Genomic DNA, 25,804 nt, shown 5'->3' on the forward strand with positions numbered 1-25,804 from the left:
GCACTGTCCCACAGGACAGGGAATCAATCACCCCAGTAATACCTCTGCAAAGGTGCAGTGCGCAATTCATCAATAGAAATGTCTTTTATAATATCCTTGCTGAGTTTTAATAGCATTTGGTCATGAGTTTGAACTGTACAAATGAACTTCTTTCTCATTATACGTGAAAGTAACTTTATTAACATCAGTTATTAACGTTCAGCAAGGAGTGAAGGAATCGCATGCCAAAATCCTCAATGGAGGATCGCCGATAGTAGGGGTTGTTTGTTATGGTATCGAGGCAGGTGCACGAGCAGGTGGGGCTTACCGCCTATTCTGCTGGGTGAAGTTATCCTTTATAAACATTGTAGGGCCATATGGGTAGGTATCCTAATAAATGCTGCACAGTAAACACAGTAAACACTCACATAACATTTAAAAATGTATCATATGATACTTGGCAGTGTCGTTTCTCAAGACGGTACAGTTCCCCGCAGGCAATAACAAAATATCCCATCAGTGCAGAGGATTAAGAACCCTGAGTATTGTTACACTAAGCCGTTGCCATGGGTGTGGCGTTCTTGATATGTCAACGTCAGCAATATTTCACTGACATTTTGCAAGTTTGACTAATGTATTACCCACGACTGCCATAATGGGCAAAGAATTATTATGTCCTTATTCCCTTTTTATTTGAAGAACAGCGTAGACTGGATAGGGCACACAGCCAGAGAATAAAATAAAATCAATGCCAGTGTTCTTGTGGCGGGTTGTCCCTTTTAATTAGACTCTTAGTGCCACTGCTGGGTCAAACTTGCAAACACGAATTGATTCTGCTGCTGATAAACATTTAAGTTTACCACCCTCAATGTAGAGGCCAACATCTTAAAATGCACCGTAATAAACATTGGCCAAGTCTAGACTGGTCAAGTAGCTACTCACATTCTTCAGGTTCCATCTCAGACACCTTCTGTAGCCACATCTTCCATGTATCACATTCACAGGGCTCATGAGCCTCACCATGACACTCCCTGAAATACAGAAACACAAATACAGAGAAATATACTTATACATGGATGAGAATGTAGAGAGACAGATGAACTCAATGCAGATGGGACAGTTAAACAAAGACGCAGATAGAAAGACACTAGTACGCACAGTTGGAAAAAAGATGGGGAGACAGGTAAGCAGTAAGGGAGACAAAAGACAGACGGAAAAGGTAAGAGACACTACCATAACATAAACATAGTCATCATACATTGTTTTGTTTATTCCTAATGGACTGTTCCCAACTTCACACCCTGTTCCTGTGACTAGACACAGAGATTGAGTCACTGGTGAGCATTAATTTCACAGCACTCAAGATGCTGTAAGCGAATATACTCAACCCCCCAACACACACACAATTTCAGGACATCATGTCAACACAACCCTTGAGTGAGAGTGACAAGTGAACCAAATGGCTGCTTGCCAGAACCAGATAGCAGGTTGCAGTGCAGTGAAGCATATGTCGATGATACTAAAGGTGGTGAGGTGGGGTGATGGAATGAAAGTACGAAGCTAGGGAGAGATAGTTAGAGAAGTGGTTCTCAATCTTTTCGGTATTCAGTAGCCCTTTCCCTGGTTTCTGAATCCAAGTACCACTACCACCTTTACTAAACTACAACATTTAGCTTAGAAAAGACCAAGAGCAAACGACAGCTAGCATATGATGCTATGAATGAAATAAATGATAACCCACCTTTTGAAGAACATAAGATTAAGAAAATGAATGAAAGTTGCCTCTGAGTATTTAATTTTAATTGTAGCCATAACATTTCAGTAACTCCAATTTAGATTTTCGTTAAAATACTTGTTTTATTCCTTTGATTTTTGTGGTGTTGCATGTATCAAATTGGAATGCATGTACCTTTTGGTAACAGGCCACACCAATCCCCTTTTGGCCAATAGGTGTGAAAGACTAATTAATTCTTCATGGCCCATGACCAATCTTTCTACAAAGGGATGTGCCAAACAGAGCCTATTAACAGACAGACATGGTGAAAAACATTCATTTCATGTTTGCAAGATGTTTATGTGCATTTGTATGTTTATTTCGTGTGACTTTTCTTTTATGCAACAGATGGTTGCATGAGGTGATTGTGATGTGACGGTGCTGGTTCGAAAAAGTATGAACTCAAGATGTAGGCTAGTAGCAGGCAGCATTTTAAGTCAAAAAAGAAAAAGTAAATGTCTGCAGGGACTTTTAGTAAACATTCAGAGAATTAGTATGGCTTTTTGTGGAGTTGCTTTAAGCAATAACATAAGATATTCAGTTGGTCTGGCAATATTTAAAAAGTTGAGGAGAACATTAGGCTAGTTTGGGTTTACTAATGTTTCGTTCTGGTTTATTAAATCAAAATTAAGCTGCCAGTCTCTGGTATTGCATGTCAAAGATTAGAGGAGAAATAGCTTCCAATTTCTGCCAGCTTTTCTGCAATTACAGTTTGCAAACCTTTAATGATACCAACTCCCTAGTGAATTATAATGGAAACTGACCAGCAGAAGAGGTGGCCCTTGCCACAGTCCACAGCAGGAGCCCTGAGCAGGGGAAAGCTGAGAGGGTCAGAGGTGGAGGCCCCAGGACCGTAGGTGCTCAGACGCACAGCTCGTTCACATCCTGCCCGGGGACACCACCTTATGGCTGGGTTGTTTTCCACAAATGCCTGTCAACAAAATCGGCTCTCAATTAGAGGTTTTCTATCATTTTTCACTCCCCTGCTATGGCAGATTATGCAACATTCAGAGACAACTTGCTAATAATTTTGGAGAGAGAAAGACAATTGTCTATATATCAGTTTTTCTGCTATGGTACAAGTTACAATATTACATTTTCCACAAATGGGTGGAAAACATTGTAACACTGTAGAACAAAGTCTTCACACTGCATTTCATTAGTAAGGTCATTTTATCAGGTATTTGACCAATCTGGGAACTAAATCGTTACCACGAGTGACATATGAAACTAGGGGGTTTTCATGTTTCTGAATCCATTCCAAGCATTAGTTTTGCACAAAAAACACTCCTTGGGCTAAATTCGGCCAAATGTGCTGACCTCATCACATTCTTGATGCCACACATCTTTAAAAAGAAAAAAGGGGAAAAAAAAGCTTGTTGCCATTTGGCTTATTTGCACACAACCCATAGGTCTGCATTCCATTCGTGGTATCGACAGGTGTCTAGTGTCTACCTATGCAAATCAACGTGATCAGGCATGTGCATCCAATCGAAAACACATTTTATTCATGTGGTACACCTGGGGCATGCAGAACATCGATGGATTCCTCATGTTTCATGAATCCCATGGTTTGGTTTTTCATAGGCTCTTTTCTCATGAACAGATCTAAGAATATAAGAAAAGTTTTGTGCATAAGACACGGTTCAATGAACAAAAATAAATGGATATTGTAATATTTTAGGCTATGTTATATGTAAGCCACTTAAGATCGGTTTGCATCAATCTGGAATACAAATTAGATTTAGTTGACTGAGACATCCATCCATCTTTATCCGTAGTCGGATCGCGGGGGCAACAGCTTCAACCCGAGATGTTCCAAGGCCAGTGAGTTCGCCTGGCTTGGTCTGCCCCGGGGTCTCCTCCCAGTGGGACGTGCCTCGAGGACCTCCCTAGGGAGACGCCCGAGAGACATCCTAACCAGGGCATCTAAGCTGGCTCCTTTCTAGGCGAAGAAGCAGCGACTCTACTCTACTACTAGCGTCTCTCTCACGTGACTGAACTTTTCACCCATCGAAGAAAACTCATTTCGGCCGCTTGTATTAGCGACCTTATTCTTTCAGTCATGACCACACTTCATGACCATAGGTGAGAGTAGGAACGAAGATTGCTCGGTAGACAGAGAGCTTTGCCTTCTGGCTCAACTCTTTTTTCGTGTGCAGTACAGCGATACAGCGACTGCAATACCGCCCCTGCTGCTCCGATTCTCTGGCTGATCTCCTCCTCCGTCCTCCCCTCACTCATGAACTAGACCCTGAGATACTTAAACTCCTTCACCTGGGCTAATGCCTCATTCCCTATCTGAACTGCACAACCTGCTGAGAACCATGGCCTCAGACGCCGATCCTCATCCCTTGCTCACAGAGCCATATACCCTCTCCGCCACGACTTCGCCTCGAGATCCTGTCCATGGAAATCACAAACAGGATAAGTGACAATGCGCAGCTCTCGCTTTGGGTCTACAGAGATCGGATGGTCCTCAACAAGGTCCCCCTCACCCCATACTCCCACAGCACCTCCCGGGGGACACGGTCATATGCCTTCTCCAAATCCACAAAACACATGTAGACCGGATATGCATACTGCCAGGTACTCCTGTAAGGCAGTAACTTTTCATAGATCAATTCCTTCATTAAAGTGTCTGGTGGTGCATGGCAATGTTTGTGTTCATTCAACGTTGAAATTAATATTTTACCAATTGTATGTTGTTTGAGAGTAAGATACATCTTGAAAAGGCTCATGAGGCTAGTCCAATTAACATACACTACTATTAAGTTCAAGTTGTGGTGGGCGGGCAGGCAGATATGCCCATATAGACTCCTCAAAAAGTCAACACAATAAGCCTAGCAACACAGACCGGCTGATAACTGGGTGCTTCAAGCCACATCATCAGGCATATATCTGACAGCCCCTTACCAGCTTAAGCGCAGTTATGCCCAAAGACAGAGAGAAAGGAGGGAGAGAGGAAGACCTCAATCAGCACGAGAAAGAGAGGGAGAGTACTAGAAGGTAGCATGGGTCCAAGGAAAATTATAAATGAAACATACCCGAGGAGAATTCAAATGTATTAGACCTGGTCTGACCGGCTCTATAGACCTGTACTGGAGCCGATGTCAAAACACACGAAATTAGGCGGGAAGAAAATACCAATCCCAGTGGAAAAGGGGCCTGAGTTTACAAATTTAACCAAATGCACCATTTGGTTCTATTTGCACACTCTCAAAATGAACACTGAGGATTTAACATTGTGGACTGTGAGCATCCGCTTGGTTCCATTTGCTGGGTACCAAAGCCTAAACACGATGATCAACATGTGACTTTGCGCTGTGTTGTCAGCGCAATAACCCCGACAATGCAGGGCAGGCTGATTGTCATCATTAAAAACAACCTACCATTTTCAGCCAGGATGAAATGCTGCCCCAGCCAAGCGCTTGTCAGCAAGAGAAGAAAAATTACATGCTACAGTACATGATGATAATGCCTGCGTCAGCCTGGAAAGGTAAATGTTTCTATGACAACCCAGAGGTGAAGTCCATGTCTTTGAAAGCTGTCAGTCACAGACATGGTCAGTTAAGAACCGCTGCTGTTCAAACTGTCAACCCCAAAGAAAAACGAGGGCACCATGTATTAAGTGTGTGTCACTCAAGACAATGACCTATTGTGAGTTGTAGGGCTGGGTGCAATAACCGTAATATTGCCATACCACCGGTATGTAACGCATACCGTGGTATCGGGTTCATTACCGCGGTAAAATTTAAAAATATTTTTTTATTTTTGAGTTCTAGGCCTACGAGTGCATATGGTGTGATATGAAATGAAAGGTTTATCATAATAAACACAGAATCAGTGAGGCTCAGTCTAATCATGTGAGCAATAATGTATCAATAACGAGCACAAACCAAATGGTTGCTGCTGCCGTGGTGGAGTGGCAGCAACTGGAGCCTTTTAATTTATCATATAGGTTTGGCTCAGCATCAGCTATCTATCTATCGTCAGTTAACTTGGAATATGTTTAATACGTTGATAAGATAATAGGAATAGGAATAAAAGGATTATTATCCACGATGAGGGCCGAGGGACGTTATTGTATTTCCTTTCCTTGGAGCGAGAATGCGTGCCGATGAGTTTTCCAAAAAAATAAAATCATTTCAAGCCGTTAGACCTACCTAACCTCTAAATGTTTTCTCAGTCAAAAGATAACAGTTCTGTCTGTCGTCCTCTGTCTGCAAACTTTTCCACGAGCGACCAGTGGAACTGATGTCTCTGCCTGTAAGTCACATGACTTAACCCATCCTATGGTATAAAACATAACAGCGGGAGATGTCCGAGACAGTCCGACTCACTCAAGCAGTTTATTTGATTGACACCCGAACAGTACCATGTTGACATCTCAATCTTTCCTTAAAACTGTAGAGTCTAGTTTTATTCATTCATTACCAAACTGTGTTGGCCGTGCACCCCCCGTTACCTCCTGACCTAGCTGATGCCCCAACGCCCAGTCTTGTTATTTGGCCCAAAATTATATCTTTACTAGCTTTGTGTGTGTGTGGCTGGCTGGCTGTGTCCCTGGCTGTTTCCGAGCACGAAAAAAGCTTTTGGTTGGTTTCCATCACAGTGTCACTGTTGTGCAGCCTAATACACGCATTAACTGTATATATGATTTTGGGTGCAACAATACAGTACAGTGACACTACAGTACAGTAGAGGGACAACTGGGGACGCCCACACGGTAATTCTGTCATTGCTCAAACGTTTCGGACGCGGGGCGGCTCGCCGGAACCGACCCGGCCCCCTGGGTGCGTTCCTGGGGGTCTGGATGTTCCAGGGACCCCTGTGGACCCCCACATGGTAACTGTCATTTCTCGGAGGAGGAATATCACTGCACTGAGAGACGCGCAGCCGCTCTATACATCTCCGTACAACGGTGTATTACCGAACGTTGCAGTTTGTGTTAAATAACCATAAATCACCGAACAAACTCATTATATAGCAACAAGAACAAAGCTTTGCAATGAGGCAATTAGCAGTGCCAATCAGTTAATACACAGGTAATTGCATAGATATGCATATAGGCACTCAATCAACCACTCCGATGCTACATGTGTGTGTGACAGCCCAGAGGAGGAGAATGAAATAGCAAAAGCTATACTCTAAACAGCAAATATTAAGCAAAAGGAAAAAGCACACTTTATTACAAATCATGAAAAAGCACATAATGGACCTTGATATGAAAAGTGTTGAAAGCCACTGGTATAGACGAACTGTAGGCCAGGTGTAGCTAATCAGTGCTGCAGTATAAAGCTGTGCTTAATAGTACACAGCAGCTATGGCTGCGCCCAGGGTACCGCTCCGTGGATTCGTCTATAGCACTTCTATTAAACACTGCAGCGTACTCTCTGTTAAAAGAGAGCTTCTCTATGTAATTTTCCTGATGAGTAAAGGTGTCAAATCCTATTTTAAGAAATCTACTCTATGTGGCAAGATAATCATCTTTATTTAAGCATAAAATGTTCTTTGAAATCTGAGACAATTATCTTGCCGCTTTGTCATTGCCCAACACCGTACTTTCATGTGTATTACCTTGATATCAAACTGGAGGTATGTGTGTATGTACATGTGTGTATTACCTTGATATCAAACTGGAGGTATGTGTGTATGTACATGTGTGTATTACCTTGATATCAAACTGGAGGTATGTGTGTATGTACATGTGTGTATTACCTTGATATCAAACTGGAGGTATGTGTGTATGTACATGTGTGTATTACCTTGATATCAAACTGGAGGTGTGTGTGTATGTACATGTGTGTATTACCTTGATATCAAACTGGAGGTAGCGTTTGTCCATCTCCCTGGACACCACGCTCTCTATAACCTCCACAGGAACCAGCTGGAAGCAGTCCAAGGCTGGACAAAAGATGTTATGTGCCTCACCCTCCTGGATCTTTATATTGAGAAACCTGGGAGGTAATGCATGAATGCTTTAGAAATGGCATTTAGCTGGGAAATGTTTACATCCGATGGGTGTTTATTAGACAAGATGATATTGTTTCACCCTTTGAGACAATCGTTGGATCTGGAGTCGTATGTCGCAGATGTGTCATAGACCAGACCACTGGTTCTCAGCCATGAGGATATTGCAGGAGGGTTAGGGTTATCTCAAATAATTGAGATTAGATTAATATTTTAATGAAAAAATAACATTAATATTTAGGGAAATAGTTGGTAATTAAATGTCATGGAATTTTTTCTTATAAAGTGATCTTTCATTGTGATACCAATAAATACGCAAAAACTGCTAAAACTACAAATTCAGGACGCCGTGACGCTGCTGTTGAACCGGAAGTATTAGCCGATGCTAAACAGCGGGTCGATCTAGCATGGAACTAGCATGGAGGACACTAATCTGCTAACCGGAGCAATGTGCAAGGTTTTTTATTGATATCCTAAGATCATGCTTCCTCTCATATCCAAGCTTTAATTCCGAGATAAACGCTGCTAAAGGTCGTGGTCATTACGGGACTCTAAGGAACGCGGATGATTCTTATTCAAGGTTTTTTTTCATCCGTTCCAAGATGGATGCGGTGAGAGGCGATAAACGAGGCTTACCGTAAACGCACGCCGTAAAACGTACATTTACGACAGAATCACGATTAAGGCTCAAAATGTGTACTACATACGTTAGTTTCATTGATCCAAGTCGGAACACACTCGATTGATCAATGAAATAAACATGCTCTGAAGTGTAGTCAGATGACCAAGAAACAGTTTGAAATTTTCAAGTGGGCCCAGATCCAGAAAAAACACATAATGAAGTCCAAGATCCACACCTTTCCCATGTGGATCCTAAGATCTGCACGATTAGATCCCCCCCATTGAACAGGAATAGGTTATATAGATATAGAGCATATACAGTATATAGAGTTCACGCCCAAAAACCAATTTTAAGGATGATGGCAGGTCACAAGGTGCTTCTCGGACATAGACCAAAGCAGCATCAAAAACGAAAAAGAAGTGTGTGAAGTGAGGGACGCTCTTATCATACATCATCACATTCCGGCGAATCATAATTGGTGTCCTAACTTTTGTCCTTGTATGCTCAAATATAGGTGCAGAAAAACCTCAAAAAATAGGTGCAGAAAGAATAAGGTGAGGTTATATTAATACAGTCTCTGAATGCCTGAAGCACACAGGACCACAAGGTGTGTCAAAGCAATTAATTTCAGACATTACATCCGTTTCCAACTATTCTAAAGTCTAAAGATTTAATGCTCAACTCTTTGGGTGCCAAGTATTAGATTTTCTGTACTTTTCTTCCAAGGTTCAGAGCGCCAAATACAGAAAGACAAGTTTGTGCTTTCAGTGGTTTGCGATAGATGGCGCCCTTGCGCAACATGTGAGTCACCGTTTGACAGTTCTTGTTTGTCCAGCACCTGAATGAGAGATTGGATATGCATCTTATTTGCTAAAAAGTCATGTTTCCCTTTTAGATTGCAGGTCATATTTAATATGATTACATAATGATTGATATGATTGAGTATTCTTATAACTAAAAGTGAGCAAAGACTGACATGAGTGGTTTAGCTTTAGCTGGGCTTGTGTGAATAAGTAAAACCTGAATGTCGTTCTAACTGAAATTAGATGTAGATGTGAGAATATAACTCACCCTTCCCAGCATGCTCGGCAGAACTCGTGACCACAAGACATGTCAACAGGTTCCTCAAACATGGAGATGGAACACATGCAGATACCACACTATCAGAGAAGCACAGAAGAGAAACATTCAGCAAGTTGTTTTTCAATTTGTATAGTTCAGATTTTCTTTTTAAGGGATTTAACGTTTACTCTCAAAACATATGTTTCATGCACTTTTACTTTTAACTTAACAAAACCCCATCTGCCATGAAACTGAACGCTCAAGTTCACAGATTGATTGTGAATTCACACTAAAAGCCAAGAGCAAGTCTATGAAGTTTACTTTGATCATCAAAAGTTGTGAGGCATAGATGAAAGGGCACAACATCTGCTCAAAATCATGTAATATTATCATTACATAAAGTGTGAAATAATGTGTGCCCACTGATAAAAAAACAAAGATAAAGGGCTTTGCCATATGCAAGACCTTGACAATACAAGGTCTTTCATGTGGTTCCCTGTATTGTATTGTTCCCTGTACTGTGATTACTACTTGAGCCAAGGATATATTTTTCCCACACCCACTGATACTCAAAATACAGACACGAACCGATACAAAGAGAGACACACATTTGGCTTTGATATATTTAGAGACGGGGGACAACAATGGACACAGAGGAAGCCATTGTACCTCAACAATGTATCTATTGATTCATAAAAGGGCTCATTCATGTGATAGAATCAACTGTAACCTTTAATCGGGCCCTCGAGAAGAACTGGTCGATTGGCACCACAACTTCAAGGCTTTGCATTGTCAGCCTCACAATAAACTGGCACTACTGGCAGATACACTCAAACCATAGTACAACCTCATAAACTAACTGTTTAAAATAATAAAAATGAAGTCTGTGACAGCCTATACCATTATTCATCAACAGTGTTGTTTGGTAGATTGTAAAGAAGGCTTTTTATTAGAATAATTAAATAAAGACTACAACGCTTGTACTGTATGGTATTGATTTGTATTGTTGTACTGGTAGTATGCATATTATTTTTGGCTCTGATCCATGAATATGCTACCGCTTTTTATATGTTTGAGGGGAACCGCATGACTGCCATTATCATAAATCAAATATCTCATAAACACAGACAGTTCCACAAGCGCTAGCTGCCCCAAATAGATCTCTAGGCTACTTTTTATTGCCTTTTTATTTTTTGTGAGATCCTTCAGCTTTGTGATCACCCTATAACTACTCGTTAAAACAGCTGTGTAAGGAACTTTGCATTCAATTGTGTCTAGCATTCTTGTGCAGAGCATTTGTCACGAAAACGAAATCTTACAGTAACTGGTTTTATGTGTATATGCAGTTGTCAGACAGCTACAATTCGAAGTTCAAATTGTTATATGCTTCGTACCCTCATGTGAGTTTATATGTAACAATGCAGTGAAGTCCGAATCAAGTCGTCACTGGTCCCTATAAGAGTAATTTAGGAGTGCCAATTAGTCCAGATTCAATATTTAATGTCTTAGATAATGCAGCTGCATGGTGCAAACTTCAATTACCCTGCATTAACTACTCCTACTTAGGTTAGATACACTTGTAACACTTAGATTGCAAATATCACACGTAGAAGACAGACTGCTTTTCTCTAACTAAAAACGTGTATTTCAAGACATCATGTCTTATCTCACTTTAGCTCTACCAAAACAAAGGAAGATCGTCTGTACTGTAAAAGGAAGAATTGTATTAAGTCTAGAGGTTCATGGGCCCTCACTAGTTTAAAACAAAACGCCTTGCAGTGCGTCGACACACTTGTCACGTGATCGACCTTAGCCAATCGGAAGAAGGTAAGGCAGGAGCAGACCTCCTGTTTCTGGGCTGTGTTTTGTCAGAATGTTAGCGGCATGTGCAGTGATTGAACAACGCGGACGTTCTGGGATCATGTCTGAGGTCATGCTGTATCGAGGTTGTATAGTAATGCTTCTGAAGAGAAATTACTTTGTAGACGAACGGAGGGACGGACAGTAATGGCGCCTTTCACAAACGGAAGCAGGCGCGATGCTATAGGTGGAGGGGATACTATTGGCGAAAGCACATTGAAGAAGGTGTTAAGTTGGAGCCAGAGGACAGATACATTTTGCGTAAGGGGCATGGAGGCAAGCAATGCGAGTGAGAGAGAGAGTGTGAGTGAGTGAGTGTGTGCATCTCACCATAGTGGAGTCCTCATCTGCTGGGGTAAGGCTGATTTGTTCCGGAGAAGTTATGGACGATCGGGTGGTACGGGGTGTCCGAGGTGAGGGCAACGTGTCCCAGGCATTGTAGCCACTAGGGGGTGGGTTGTGCATCTGTACACCTGAACGCTGGCAGCAGTCCTCTGCATTTGTCATCCAGGCTTCTAGAAGCTTCTCTCTGTCCCAGTCTGAGAGAAGAGAGGGATAAATAGAAAACAAGACTGAATTAGCAGTACAGGAAGATGAAACGTGGACAAATGTTTTCAACGCTGATCTGGAAATTGAGAAGATAATGAAAGGAGGAGACCAAAATAAATATCTATATTCCATCATAAACCAAGGGGTCTGTTGTTTTTCTGTGGCTTCTGAATGCATACTTCTGAACAGTATGATAGTTGTGTACTCATCAAGTCTTCAAACTTTTGCTATAAGCTTTTAAAAGGCCTTTGAAAATGTTGACTAATTTACCCACCAGTCAAATGCAGCTAAATGACTTCTATTAGATAACAAAGCAACAATTTTCCTCACCCACCTCCAACTACAATCTGTGAATCTGACCGTATGCTTTGGGCCAATAAAAGGGCTTTGAAAATACACGTCTTCACATTTAGACCTCAATAAGCCATAAACCATGCATGAGCAATTCAATTTCAGCCCAAAGATGTGGCATCCCAAGAATGAGAAAGAAAGACAGCAAGGAAGAAAGATAGAAAGCAACAATGGATGTAATCAGAACACTGGGAAAAAAGGAAAGACTTTAGCAAATGTGAAATAAATTACTCTCCATTAAAGACAAATGAGATGACATTGTAAAAAACCCAATTCCCAGAGTAAGAAATAAAAGTTGCATCACTATTTGCAAGCACATTGACTACATTAATATAGGTGAATAAATATAGCAACATCCTGGGGTCAACCTCCCTGGAGTCTTATATGTAGCACACAAGTTTGCCAGCCAGCAACTCAGTGCACAGAACTGTAAATCAAATCAAAACTGTGACACTTTTTTTTTAAACTCCCACACATAATTTTAGCTAGACTGAGTTATGCAATGTTTTAGAACTGGCTATGAAGGCCAAAACAAATCAAAACCGTGACATTATCGCTGAAACACGCACTCGAAATATAAATTCAGCTATTTGCCCACGGCCAAGTTGGAGGAACATCACTGGGGTAATTCAAGGCTAATGGTTGATGTCTGGGGGCATGGAGAATGTGTCAGCCAATTGGGCACCTACTTGTTGACGTGTAGCCATGCCTCAAATTCATACACCCAATATCTCCCCTGATCAAGAAAGGATTCCCAATTGACTGAGCGGTAGATATTTGGTTTCTACTGGGTGAGACCCAGGGTCGAACTCGAATCCCAGGTGTTAGTTGAAATTCCCTCTCTCCATTGGGAGGAATTATGGACGAAAGGGTTAGGCCCTAATGTATCATAACCCAAAAGAGGCAGTGTTCAAATGTCAGACGTGAAAGCAGCTACTGATACAAACCAATGTCAACAACAATGAGCTAAGCTGACCTAAAATAAATATGTATATGTACCACCTGTATATAAATAATAAATAAATTAGCCTGCACAATATATAGGCTAGTGTCACGATACTGGATTTTCAACTTCGATACGATATTTGGAAAAGTATTGATATTTCGATACCATTTTCGATACCACGGCGATTTCTGAGGGTTTAACATATATTACAAATAAAAGCTGTGCAGTCTTATGCACTTTCATATTTTTTTACATTTTTATTCTTTTTATTATTATTAGGCCTATTATTATAATTATTATTATAAATAACTATGGATTATAAGCACAACAGCATTTAATTTCTTTCTGACCAGTCAACCACATCATCTTGGTTTCTATTCCTTATTTATAACTATACTTATTTGTAATCTTTATCATTTATAATTATAAAAAATAAATCAAAATAAATAAAGTTTGATAATCTATTCAGATATTATTCAATGCATCTTGTCTAAGGCCAGCCTACTCAAACTATTCTTTTTATTAGTAGTATTATTAATATCCAGAATCACGCACGCACACACGCACATACACACACAGCAACCGATTGCAACGTTAGCTTGCTAGCCTAGCTATATGTGTTTACTGTTGATAGCTTTAGCTAGTTAGCTTATCGCTATGACAGCAACAAGTAGGATGTAATTGTATGCGGGCTTTGGCAACTGTCAACTTTAGCTTTCCGTGTACATCGGATTCTTTATCTTACATAAAGAAATATGAGCGACCAGATACGTTAAAGAAGTTAACACAGCGTGGAGACAGAACTTGTCACAGAGAGAACGACACAGTGTACTGTCTGTGAGTGCTGCGCTGTGCGCTGCTCTGTCTGAGGACTGACGGTGACGGGCTGACGGCCCCTCCCCTCCCTCAAGGCTCAGTTTGGAGGGGGCTGTACTCCCTTCTGAGCCTGTGTGTGGCTGGGGAGCATGTCTCAACCAACGGGACGACGGAGCGGGACAGTATCGATAGTATCGATACTATGGAAAAGACATATCGAACCGTTTTAATTTTTCAGAATCGATATATCGAACACTAATATAGGCTACTTATTGGTTTGTGTGATTGTGAGATGTGTGTGCATGTCATGAGTGAATGCCATGTGTATGTTGCATGCAGGTGTTTTCACCCCTCAACTGCTTCTGACAGACATCCAGCAAGCCCAACCTAGTAGTCAGTAGTCACTAGGGGTGGGTCCCGAAACTCGGGACCAAGTATGTACCGAACCGAACGTGCCTGGGTACCGGGTACCCATTACAATAATTCAATTTCGGTTCTCTCTATCGGTTCTCACAGACACGCGGTCACACGCTATTTATTTATTTTCTACCCTTTTAATAGAAGCGCAGGGAACAGAGCTGATCTACAAGCCTACACCGCGTTGCATCAGCGACGCGTTGTGGGCTTGTGGCTTGCAGAGGCGGGGCTATTTCTCTGCATGGAGTTGTCGAGGAGTGTAGAGACGTTTATTTATTTATTTTTACTCCGTCTCAACACTGAGGCACGGGCGCCGGGCGGCTATTAGTAGTGCGATAATAAAGTATTACTTTCTTTTGGCTCAATCGAATCCCCTCTCTTTCTCTCTCTCTGCCTGCCTGCAAAGTCAACGCAAAGACGATAATTGCGCAAACAGGCGCAGCGCGACCTGCCGCAGTACAAACGAGACGAACCGAGGAGAATATATATTCAGGTCTGAACGCAGTTTATCCGACACAAATTAACTAATCTTTCTCAGCTGTACAATTTCACTGGAGCGCAGCGCCCATATCTAACTGCATGATGATAAGTCATGATCTACACCAGGGTTCCCCAATTAACTTTCCTCAAGGGCCATATTTTGACTAGCGTACCAGGCTGGGGGCCGAGTCTGCACGCGCGAGGTCGAGCCCTGAAAATTCATTTTCAGGGCAAGACCCCATTTGAAAAGGATGCCCAGTTTGACATGCATAGGCTACTGACCCCCATTTAATGCCATTTATATCTGGGACCCTTAAAAAAAAAAAAAAACATTGGTTTTTTTTTTGGAAATTCTTTCATGGGCCACAAGGGGGCGCTCTGTGGGCCGCAAATGGCCCGCGGGCCGCCTATTGGGGAACCCTGATCTACACAGACAGCCGACTCCCGACCATAGACTGTAAGCTCCCGACCCAAACAATGAGTAAGGAGGTAAACTTGTTGTTTGATTAAACATATAATGTGCCACGAAAAATAGCCGTTCTCACCTATCGGCTGGAGATGCCCCCCCCCCTCCATTAGCGATGCTAATTTGTGTGTGTGTGTGTGTGTGTGTGTGTGTGCGTGTTGCTCTCAGATCTCAGACATGCTTTTATTTGTCATTGTCAGTAGTTAGTAGTAAGAGAAGTAGCCTACAACACTATTGCCCTGGGTAAATACAGAATAGATATATTATATTTAAAATAATCACTATATTATCCACAAATGGCTCAATAAAGGAGAGGATGTTACACTATTCATTGTACATTATATATATACTCAAATTGACATTGAGCTTTTTTGTTAAATAAACATTTGACCTTATTTAAGTTATTTTATACCATTTTGGAACCGAAATAGGGAACCGTTAAGAACCGGAATCGATAAGCAGAACCGGAATCGGTACCGGTCTCGAAAAAATCCTAACGATACCCATCCCTAGTAGTCACACAAAGCCACGTTTAGCAGGAACAAACCATTGCTCCTCCCAGCTTCGGTACCCACTTGTGGTGGACGAAGCACTGGTAAATAACAGTAAACTCTGTGTGTGTGTGTGTGTGTGTGTGTGTGTGTGTGTGTGTGTGTGTGTGTGTGTTGTGTGGTGTGGTGTGTGGTGTGTGGTGTGTGGTGTGTGGTGTGTGTGTGTGTGTGTGTGTGTACCATGGGCCCGCAGAAGCGCTTCTGCAGTGAAGAGTGGGGCTTGGAGCATGTCAGCTGTTTCCACTATCAGCATGTCCTTCAATCTCCTCAGTTCTTGTGGCCTTAGGCCCTCATACAACTAGAAGGGAGAGGAGAGGATAGAAGGGGAGGGAAGAAGACGGACGAGGAAAACAAAGAAAAACAGGGAGAGGGTGGAAGGCAGAAGGGGAGGGAGACAGAGTTGAGAGAATGTAAGATCATAAAAATAAGGCAGAGAGAGTAGCAGGAGCATAGGTATCAAAATACAAAGCAAAGACTTTGTTCCAGTGCATGACTCAACCAGCATTGGTGTAAACACAAACCCACTTAGATAACAAAATGGAGATAGACATCTCATGCCTCATAGCAAACATTAACACTGATAATCAGTGCACGTGTAAAAAGGTCTACCAAGCACACACCTGCGCTACAAAGCGGTCAGCTGATTTCAAGAACCAAGTAGGCCGCTGGAATGCTATCCAAGAATAGATAACTAGCCCTCGTCAATTCTAACAAGACACAGAAGGACTGCAGACTTCATGACACAGAAAAGATTTTGCCGGCAGACTTTTATATCCATTACGCAAGGCAGCAAGCAGACTGTCGATAACACAATCAATAGCGGAAGCATCGTGATCGTGTACTAAAGTTCACCTCCTTTGTTGATGACCAATTTGTTCCAAAATATGGATTGATCCTTTATTGATGAATGTGAGGTAAAAGAGCAGCCCCGGCCTAAGCCTTTGATAATGGGTCTTTATCAGCAGTCATATTGAACTCCTTTAAATTAATGAGTCTAAAAGACCAACTTTACCTTCCTACATTTTATGCCATTAATTTAACAGTAGCCCAAGGCTAGTAACTGTTGAACGGCTAATTGCATGTAGCCTATGACAAATTCCATGTATGGGGCCGATATACCCCAACAACAGCAACTACGTTATGACATGCTATGTGTCTTACGTACTCAAGAGAATAACTACAGCAATGGACTGTGATATGTAATAGGGTAGTTACTAGTTATAACTCTCAGGGACAAAAACATCAAATACAGCTAAGGAGTGTTTCACAATCCTTTTATCCTAACACCCACATACAATTCACAGTAGATTTTCTCATAAATTATTAAACCCAATTATTGTGTAGACAAAGCATGATTTTAGAAACCCTTTTTAATACGACTACAGCTCAACTTTATAGTGTGTTATGGGTCATATATTATCAGTCGACAGTAATGTGCCCGTCATCTTTACCATCCGAGTTATGCACTTTCGACTTTTTTTTTATGTGATTTTTAATACTTGCTGTCCCAGACAAAACAAATTATGTAATTGTGAAAGAGTTATGTTGTGGAGAGCCAGAATGTCTTGGAATGCTTAGTTTGAGATGCTCACTGGTAGCTGACCTTTCTGTCCAAAGACGGCCTCTGACAAAGTTCTGGGAGATTTGTTTCATAGACTTTGTTGGGGTCATATGACACATCATATTAATTAACTAGTAGTTAGACTAGTTACTAGAGCCATTATTAAATTGCTGCTGATTGAATTATGTTATTGTGCCCTTCCCTCATTGCGAAAACACATTTTTTGTTTCAGTGCAGGCCATAGGGCTCATAAAAAGGGTCAGCCGAATGGATGATTTGGGTAAGAAATTATGTATCTGTAAGACAGCCACTCTCAGGCTGATTTCTCACTGCTATCTCTCCAGGCAGTTTGCTGTTGGTACTGTAGAAAACAAAGGGTAGCTAACGAACCAGTGTGTGTGACTTGTCATGGCCGCAACAACCTTGTTACAGAATACAACAGCATCTGTGCCTTCCAAATTACATTAGACATGTCGCAGGTGCAATTCTCCCAAAGCAACCCAGCACATCTCCTGTACAAGGACCAAATATCACAGTTGAAAAGTGAGTTGCAGGTCTCTTTCCAAGACTTCACTCAAAGCGATGAATTAACGGTATGGGAGCTATGAATATTCACAGCCATGCTTAATGGTCATGCCACCTCATCCACAATGACAGCTGTTCGCATGCCGTCTGAGAAGTCTGCCTATACAACAAAATCTGTGAAATTGCAAGTATTTGCCCTTCTCCTCCTTGACAGGTCTAGTAAGTGGTGGAGTGGGCACAAGTCCTATAGATACACCAGATGTTTCATTTCAAGGTGTTTCTCCATTTGTAGCGAACCGTGCACAAAATCTGCCGAATGTGCAGCTTTATAAATCCGACATACAATGTGTTCACATATAAGGATTTTTATGATCCACTTCCCAAGGAAATGGCTTAAGGGACATTCAGCTGATTTTATACCCAAATCCAAGTTGTTGTTGTGTTGTGAGGAGATCATATATAATGTGGGTCATCTGCAAATTTGTCCTGTGAAATGCTTCAAGTGTATGTCTGTGGTGTCAAACGCAGACTTCCAGCTGCAGTTTTCCATGAACTGATTTTTAAGCTCAGGTCCACACAGACCAAAGGGAGAGTGTTATTTACTCATGTTTAAAAGAACAAAATAATGATTTCAGTGTTCAGTGGATATTTTCACTACAGACTTTTAGACTTGGCGAGAGGAGAGCAGATACTTTTGCCCACGAGTATGTAGGGTTTAAGTGGTTAATCAGGTTTAGTTATTAATCAACAGGTTTCTAAGACCAGTGACCAACATTTTTTGTCTGACTTCGGTACACTTCGGAAAACCAAGTGCAGCTCCTACACAGCAGAATACACATGTTAATATTTTCCATCTCAAAAGTACGTACAGATCATTTGGTTATATTTGTACACTCAGATCTGAATTAGCACTCTGGATTTTACTACGCAGTACATGGGTATAATTTGTTCATTTGCTATTGGTATGTTGTACCTCTCGGCGGTCGAGAGCTGCATACTCTGCCTCAATGCCCTCTGCTTCGGGGGCCAGGGAGAAGACCATCTGGGACTCCAGGCTGAGGGCCAGATTCTTGTTGTGTTGCTTCTCAGCACAGTCGCATGGTGTCTCACGGTTCTCGTTCTCCGCAAACAGGTCTGCATCTCTCTGCACCAGGAACTGCATGACGGGTGGAGAATATTGGAACGTCATTAAAAGGAGTTCACTTAACTAATTTATGATTACATTTATTCCTGAATACACCACTAGAAAATATTAAATTGCATATCAGTCTGTTAGTCCACCTCATACATCAAATTAGGGCAATTGTTCAAACCCACACATTTATAGGAAACTGTATTCAAGATCTTAAGACCGGTAGGTACTGTGACAGGCTGAGGCACACATCCACCGGTACCCCAGACAAGAAGTATTTAGGACCAGGATTTAGTATGCAAGTATTTTGTTGTATTGCATCTTCACTGACACCCTTCTCACCAAGGGCTGATCAAACTCTTTGCCTTGGTTGAACTAAGGGGCCGGCCATTGTTTCTCTCTGTAACTCTCCCCTAAAATGCATAGTTGACAACAGTGGGTGATTAAATAATCTGTGCTAACAACATACCAGCCTCCCTCGTCGCCACTAAATTACCCTCTGTATTTGACTACTATCACTGTCCCCAGTCCACACTCATCCACCTTTTAATCCTTACTAATTAAGACAGATTTTTCAGAAGGATGGACTGAACGGTAGCTACAGGGTAGAAAGATCGTGTTATTTCCATACGGTACCCTTCATGGAAGCCCTCACCTCTACAAGGATTTTCATGCCCGAGGCAGCAGCATAGTGCAGACAAGTGTTCTTCTTGTTGTCTGTGGCATTGATGTCAGCACTCTCATACTCTCCCTGGTCCAGCTTTGCGCCTGTCCATGTCAAGATGATCTGGAGGCACTCAGCCCGACGATGCTCATCCTCATATGGCCGTATGATCCGAGTATGCAGGACCCCCTCTGAAGTTAGAATCAGGGGGCTCATGCACAGAAGGTGCAGGGAGGTCTCATTGTGCACATTGCGCTTGTTGGGGTTCCCATCTTTGCTGAAAAGAAAAGACCTGAAGGGAAAATGTAATTGGTCCATTAAGCAAGTCAGTTTAACTTTTATTGTACAAAACCCACATGTTCCCTTATTTATGTTCCCTTTTTAATTAACTTGTAGGTAAATATTTGAAAGCATGTGCATCTTCTTGCTTTAACACTTTGCATTCCCCCAATCAAGTAGTCAGTTTAACTCAAATGGGAATGCAAAATTCTTTCCCATTTGCAAGAAGCTCATTAGAGATGGGGGAATAGGGGCTAAACGGAGTGAACAATGAGACACGCCAAAGAAGATAATCTTCACTGCAGAATAGATGGCTCTAGGAGTTCCATCCTATCCCAGCACAGCATGCAGAACTCCCATGTGCCACTACCATATGGCTATGTGGAGGGGCATGTGTTCATACAGACACGAAAACATGAGAGCATTTTCTGACACGGCAGTATACAGTACTGGATGCAACCAGGAGTACACAAATAGAGACATACCATATAAAAGACAGGATAAACGAGCAATGTCATTAACAAAATTGATGAAACATTCAATTATGGAATGGTAAATATCAATTCAATTTCTCTCATTTCAAAATGATCAACAAATTACCAAATATTTATAAAATCACTCCCCTAAATAATATACTATTAGGAGTATATGTTTGTGGTTTGCATACAACATAAAATCTAAATCAGTAATATAGTTAGCTTAGCTTAAGTTCTAGCAGCTTCTGACCTGAGTAGGCGCGCCATGGCATGCCGGGCAGCGTAGTGCAGGGGCGTGTTGTGCTGGTACTGCTCTCCATACGTAGTGTTGGGATCCAAAGCCTCCTTGAACTGTGGGTTGCTCTCATACAGCTGACAGGCCAACATCTCATCCCCGTTGATGAGAGCTTTGCGAAATTTTGTGGCTGTATTCCCCATCTCTTCCTCTTCACAGTTCCGAGCTCTGACTTCGGGAGCAGCCTCTCAATTGTCTTCAGCCTGTCCAAGTGAAAATGGCCAGCATGCTGAACATCCTTAGGAAAGCGCACAGCGAGAAAGAGAGAACTCAAATTAGATGATTCAGATCCCATCAAATTTCGGTCCAACTTTGATCTTGGTTAAAAGGGCTGATATCCAAGACCTTTATCTCAACCTCTCATCCACTCTGTATTTATTTTTACCATGAATTCGGTCTACTCCTTTGAAACATCAACAGCATCTCCTAGGATGAACAAGCTGCTCTGAATCAACAAATTGCTGTGGCGCTGCAACCAGTGCATCACCTACTAGTTTTTGTTTTCAGTGAATCAACATTGTGCCATCTGAGCTCATGTGGAGTACGGGACAAGACTTCCTCTGGCATCACCAGGGCCTTCCGTCTCTCCCTGCCAACCCTGGTCATCCCACTGAGACCAGTGCTCAATGTGGAGCATGATGCCCCGAACACAAAAATAACATGCAGAGAGTCAGCATAATATCATGTCAACCTCCACCATATGCCATGAATGTGTAGGCGTTGGGATGCAATTGTGTACCTTGCTTGGCAATAAAGCAATTTTGCAGTCTTCCTCAGGAAAATCCACAAATAGAAATAACATTGTAATGTAGAGACAGAGACATGCGACGTTTCTAACTTTAGACAAAAAAATACAGCATTGGTTGACTAAGAAAGAAAGAAAGAAAGACAATTGTTGTGAATGTGAATACACTCTGATTGATTGAAAAATAAAATGTTATTAAGAATGGGTAGGGTACAGTGACAGGCGAAAAAATGCTGCTAAGAATCTCAAAATGCAGCAGTGTGCAGGGACCTTAAGACTTGTTTACATCAGGGTCCTCCATTTTTAATTCATCAAAACATTTAAAGACATACAAATGCTTTGAGAGCGGTTTTGGGGGAGGCTAGGGGATTCACATTTCTTAACGGCTGTTGGTAGGGTAGTCCACATTTTAGTGGCATAGGAGCTAAATTAATTTGACACCTTATTTGAGCCGAATCTGTTTTTTTTTTTTATGTGGATTGTTGACGTCTCATGGGTATCTTAATGGTGTAGCGAATCTTGTAGACCAGGCCCATTGCAAGTTGCATGTGTGCATAAGGCATAGTAAACACAGTGCACACTTTGTCGCATATATATCCAAATATTGTGTGGCCTTGTTAAATAGCCCCATTTTGACCTACTTGTTAAATATCTAACTGAAAGGCAGGCAATGAGTCTGACTTTGCCAAAATTTGCAACTCTAGATTTGTTTTATAATGGGATGAATCTAGAGTTGCAATACCCTCCATTGACACCCCACTCATCCACTTTGCTTTTGCGATCTGCTTGTATTAACAACGTTAAACTCACCAACATTGCAGCTGTAGGGCAAACTTGAATTATCCTCTTTCAATCTGCCAAGCGCTTGTTTCATAAAATGATTCTTTTTCTAAGTGTTGGAGTTTTTATTAACGGGTCTTGCTGCTGCCTCCTGCATTATGTACAAATTTAGCCCTAGAACGGCTCTTGTTGTTACATACAGTATGTACAGTATTTCACATACAAGAGCATTCACATACACCCTCCTTGATTTGTGGTAGAACTTTAACATGTTCCAATTTGGAACCCGACCAGAAAGTAAGTGGGACCGTTCTTAGCCCTAGAACGGCTCTTGTTGTTACATACAGTATGTACAGTATTTCACATACAGAGCCATAGAACAGAGCCATGATTTGTGGTAGACCGTTACCATATGCGGCATGAATGTGATAAATGCTCCGTTTGTACTCGCCCATTAAATTATTCCAAAGACGTGGAGTGAAAAATGGTCCTCTAGTTTTATATCCATGTGAAAGTTCTGGCACAAAACGCGTATTTAGTGAATTATCTCCACTTTTTCAAGAGATGCACACGGACGCCTTTCTCTCCGGCGAGGGGACGATTTTAGATACTTCCTGTTGTCATCACAAATTGACCGGAGAAACACAAAAGTTTGCGGTCACACAATTGGCAGGTGGTGTGATTAATTACCCAGCACCTATCGCAAAGCACCTGCCAATTGTGTGACCCAAACTTTTGTGTTTCTCCGGTCAATTTGTGATGACAACAGGAAGTATCTAAAATCGGTTCATCGATATTCCAGTGCCCCCCCCTCGCGCGGAGAGAAAGATGTCCGTGTGCATCTCTTGAAAAAGTGGAGATAATTCACTAAATACGCGTTTTGTGCCAGAACTTTCACATGGATATAAAACTAGAGGACCATTTTTCACTCCACGTCTTTGGAATAATTTAATGGGTGAGTACAAACGGAGCATTTATCACATTCATGCCACATATGGTAACGGTCTACCACAAATCATGGCTCTGTTCTATGGCTCTGTATGTGAAATACTGTACATACTGTATGTAACAACAAGAGCCGTTCTAGGGCTAGACCGTTCTATGCCTCTGATACATGAAAATTTATGAAAAAGTATAATTAAATGATCACAGGCATTCTAGGTCTAGTACAAATTATAAGAAAGTAGCTCATAACAACAAGTGAATAACATAACACCGTATGACAACATGAATCATACGGTGGATTATTATGAAACAAACGCTTGGCAGATTGAAAGACGATAATTCAAGCTTGCCCTACAAACAGCTGCAATGTTGGTGAGTTTAACGTCGTTTAATACAAGCAGAACGCAAAAGCAAATTGGATGAGTGGGGAGTCAATGCTGGACTACAGTATTGCAACTCTAGATTCATCCCATTATAGAAAATAATCTAGAGTTGCAAATTGCGGCTAGCAATGACTAAACCACATTAACACGACACTAGCCTAAGATTTAGACTCTCGTAGAGTAGAGGTATTTTTCTACGAGAGTCTAAATCCTAGGCTAACACGGCACCACAGGTTATGACAAGAAAACAATGCCTGTCCCGCATAGCTGCCACTGGCCGCCTGGAACGTAGCTGATGGTGAATGTATATGGGCGTCATCATCGCCAGGCCCTTTCTGACGTACCTTCTGTGTACACTGTTTATCATTGTTGTGATCATGATACGTAATAATCCATCCATGCTAACGCACAGTTAGGTAGTATGGCTATAGCCATGGTTCACATGACAGTCATGTTTCAGGGCTAGTATGGCGATATCACTGGCGAACGTTCAACTTGAAAACAACCATTACACACAAAGTCTCCGGGTGTCTAAAAGTGTATTAAAAAACAACAACAAAGACAGCTTCCATATGCTTAGGCTACTAACGTCATTGAAGGCTAGCGTTTCGTGCTGCTAACGGCTAGGTAGCCAAGTTCGCTAGCACAGTTGCTGAAGTCAGAAATAAACAAAGAATTGAGACTTACCGGAGGCACCGGCGGCAGGGCCGTGGACTTCAGACTGCCACGCGGACAGGGAAATACATGTATGCCTCTTCTGTAAAGCGAGGCTCAGCTTGCACTTCAGCAATGTGGTGTTGTTGTGTTCAAAATTTCAATGGTGTGGTGTTTTTGTTCATGTCTCTCTCAACTGAACTCGCCCGTTGTCTCTCTGCCTGCCTGAACTGACTGAAGTTGTACTTGGTCGCGCGTCGGTGTCGCGCACCGGAAAGTAGACGATCTACAAGCTCACAACGCGTCGCGCTGCGACGCGTTGTGAGCTTTTAGTTCGGCTATTGTCGGTGCGCGACACAGGCCCCCTGCCCAATGGGTTGCCAGGTTTCAGTAAAACCCCCATGCGCGCGTCCCAGCAGAGGAACGGTTGATTGGACTTTAAATAAATAAATATATATAATCTTTTTATGGGCAGCCGCAGACTGATACGACTCGCTGTTTAAAAGTTTTGTGTGATGTCCGAATCAGTCCGATAACGTATGTTTTCCACCCTTTTACCCCCTTTATGATGATTTCCTGTTTTTGGCTATATGGAAGTGTATATTTGTACGTCTCTAAAGTCTAAATGTTATGATGAATTGAAAAGGTGGACCCTCTTGTCTTATAAACAAGTGCAATGCTTTATGCTGTTGTCCACTCACAGTTAACAGTTTTTGTATTGAGTTGTGCTTGAAATGTACTGTAATTCTGCAAACTGTTAATAAATGCTTCAATCAATCAATCAATCAATCAATCAATTTACTTAATCAAAGTTACTTAATTGACGAGCAGGTTCGAGAGAGAGAGAGATTTATGTTCCTATTTATATTAATTATGTATTTCAGGGCTTGTCATTAATTTTTTGAGAAATAATAATAAAATAGTCCCCCCCATTCTGTGTTTCCAAGAACTGGACAGCTCTAAGATATATTAATGACATAGTAAAATGTTGAAAATGAGTGGTATTCCCCTTTAACTTTCAAATTCACCTAATATTCAAACATGCTTCACCAAGTAAAACCAACTTACAGTTATAGTTCATTTAAAATGTATAGGCCTATTTGTGTGCTCGTGCTCCGGACAAGTGCCTTTTGTGCACAGAAAAAGAGAAACAAAGTGTACAAAGTGTACAATTTTAATGCACTTGTCCGAGAAGATTTAATACTTGTCCCGGACAAGTGGACAAGCCTTAATGTCAAGCCCTGTATTTGTATATACTGTACATTGTTTATATTGATAGTTTTTTGTTCCACTTTTGCTTTGGCAATGTAAACGTATGTTTCTCAATAAAGCTCTTTTGAATTGAAGAGAGAGAGAGAGAGAAACACAAACCTTACTTCAAAATTAAGTTTTGATTTCTAACTGTTTTTTTAGGGCCTCAAAGGCCCTAAAAACTAGGCTCCAGACTTCCCAAAACAAACTGGTCAGGCTCCTACTTGGCCTCACCCCCCGATCCCACCTCACCCCTGCCCACTTTGAC

General features: G+C 41.6%; 1 protein-coding gene across 5 annotated transcripts in view; it reads right to left on the bottom strand.

The window, feature by feature from the left end:
* The window catches only part of LOC310856255 (ankyrin repeat and IBR domain-containing protein 1-like), a 47,179-nt gene extending 22,570 nt beyond the window's left edge, over positions 1-24,609 (bottom strand). For 2 of the 5 annotated variants that reach the window (XM_083761556.1, XM_083761552.1), the window contains exons 1-10: positions 24,328-24,609; positions 20,734-21,016; positions 19,720-20,020; positions 18,906-19,088; positions 16,027-16,144; positions 11,601-11,809; positions 9,420-9,508; positions 7,569-7,713; positions 2,518-2,684; positions 922-1,010 (exon numbers count right to left, since the gene is read on the bottom strand). In XM_083761556.1, the coding sequence (XP_083617682.1) occupies positions 922-1,010; positions 2,518-2,684; positions 7,569-7,713; positions 9,420-9,508; positions 11,601-11,809; positions 16,027-16,144; positions 18,906-19,088; positions 19,720-20,020; positions 20,734-20,921 (1,489 nt within the window). In that variant the 5' untranslated portion in view covers positions 20,922-21,016; positions 24,328-24,609. Of the gene's footprint in view, positions 1-921; positions 1,011-2,517; positions 2,685-7,568; positions 7,714-9,419; positions 9,509-11,600; positions 11,810-16,026; positions 16,145-18,905; positions 19,089-19,719; positions 20,021-20,733; positions 21,017-22,333; positions 22,385-24,318 lie in introns of those variants that run through there. The other 3 variants (XM_083761555.1, XM_083761553.1, XM_083761554.1) reach the window with 3 other exon arrangements.
* Between the last annotated feature and the right edge of the window lie 1,195 nt (positions 24,610-25,804).

This window comes from Protomyctophum parallelum, assembly GCF_964188405.1.
Source record: "Protomyctophum parallelum genome assembly, chromosome: 3".
In the NCBI taxonomy this organism is placed as follows: Eukaryota; Metazoa; Chordata; class Actinopteri; order Myctophiformes; family Myctophidae; genus Protomyctophum; species Protomyctophum parallelum.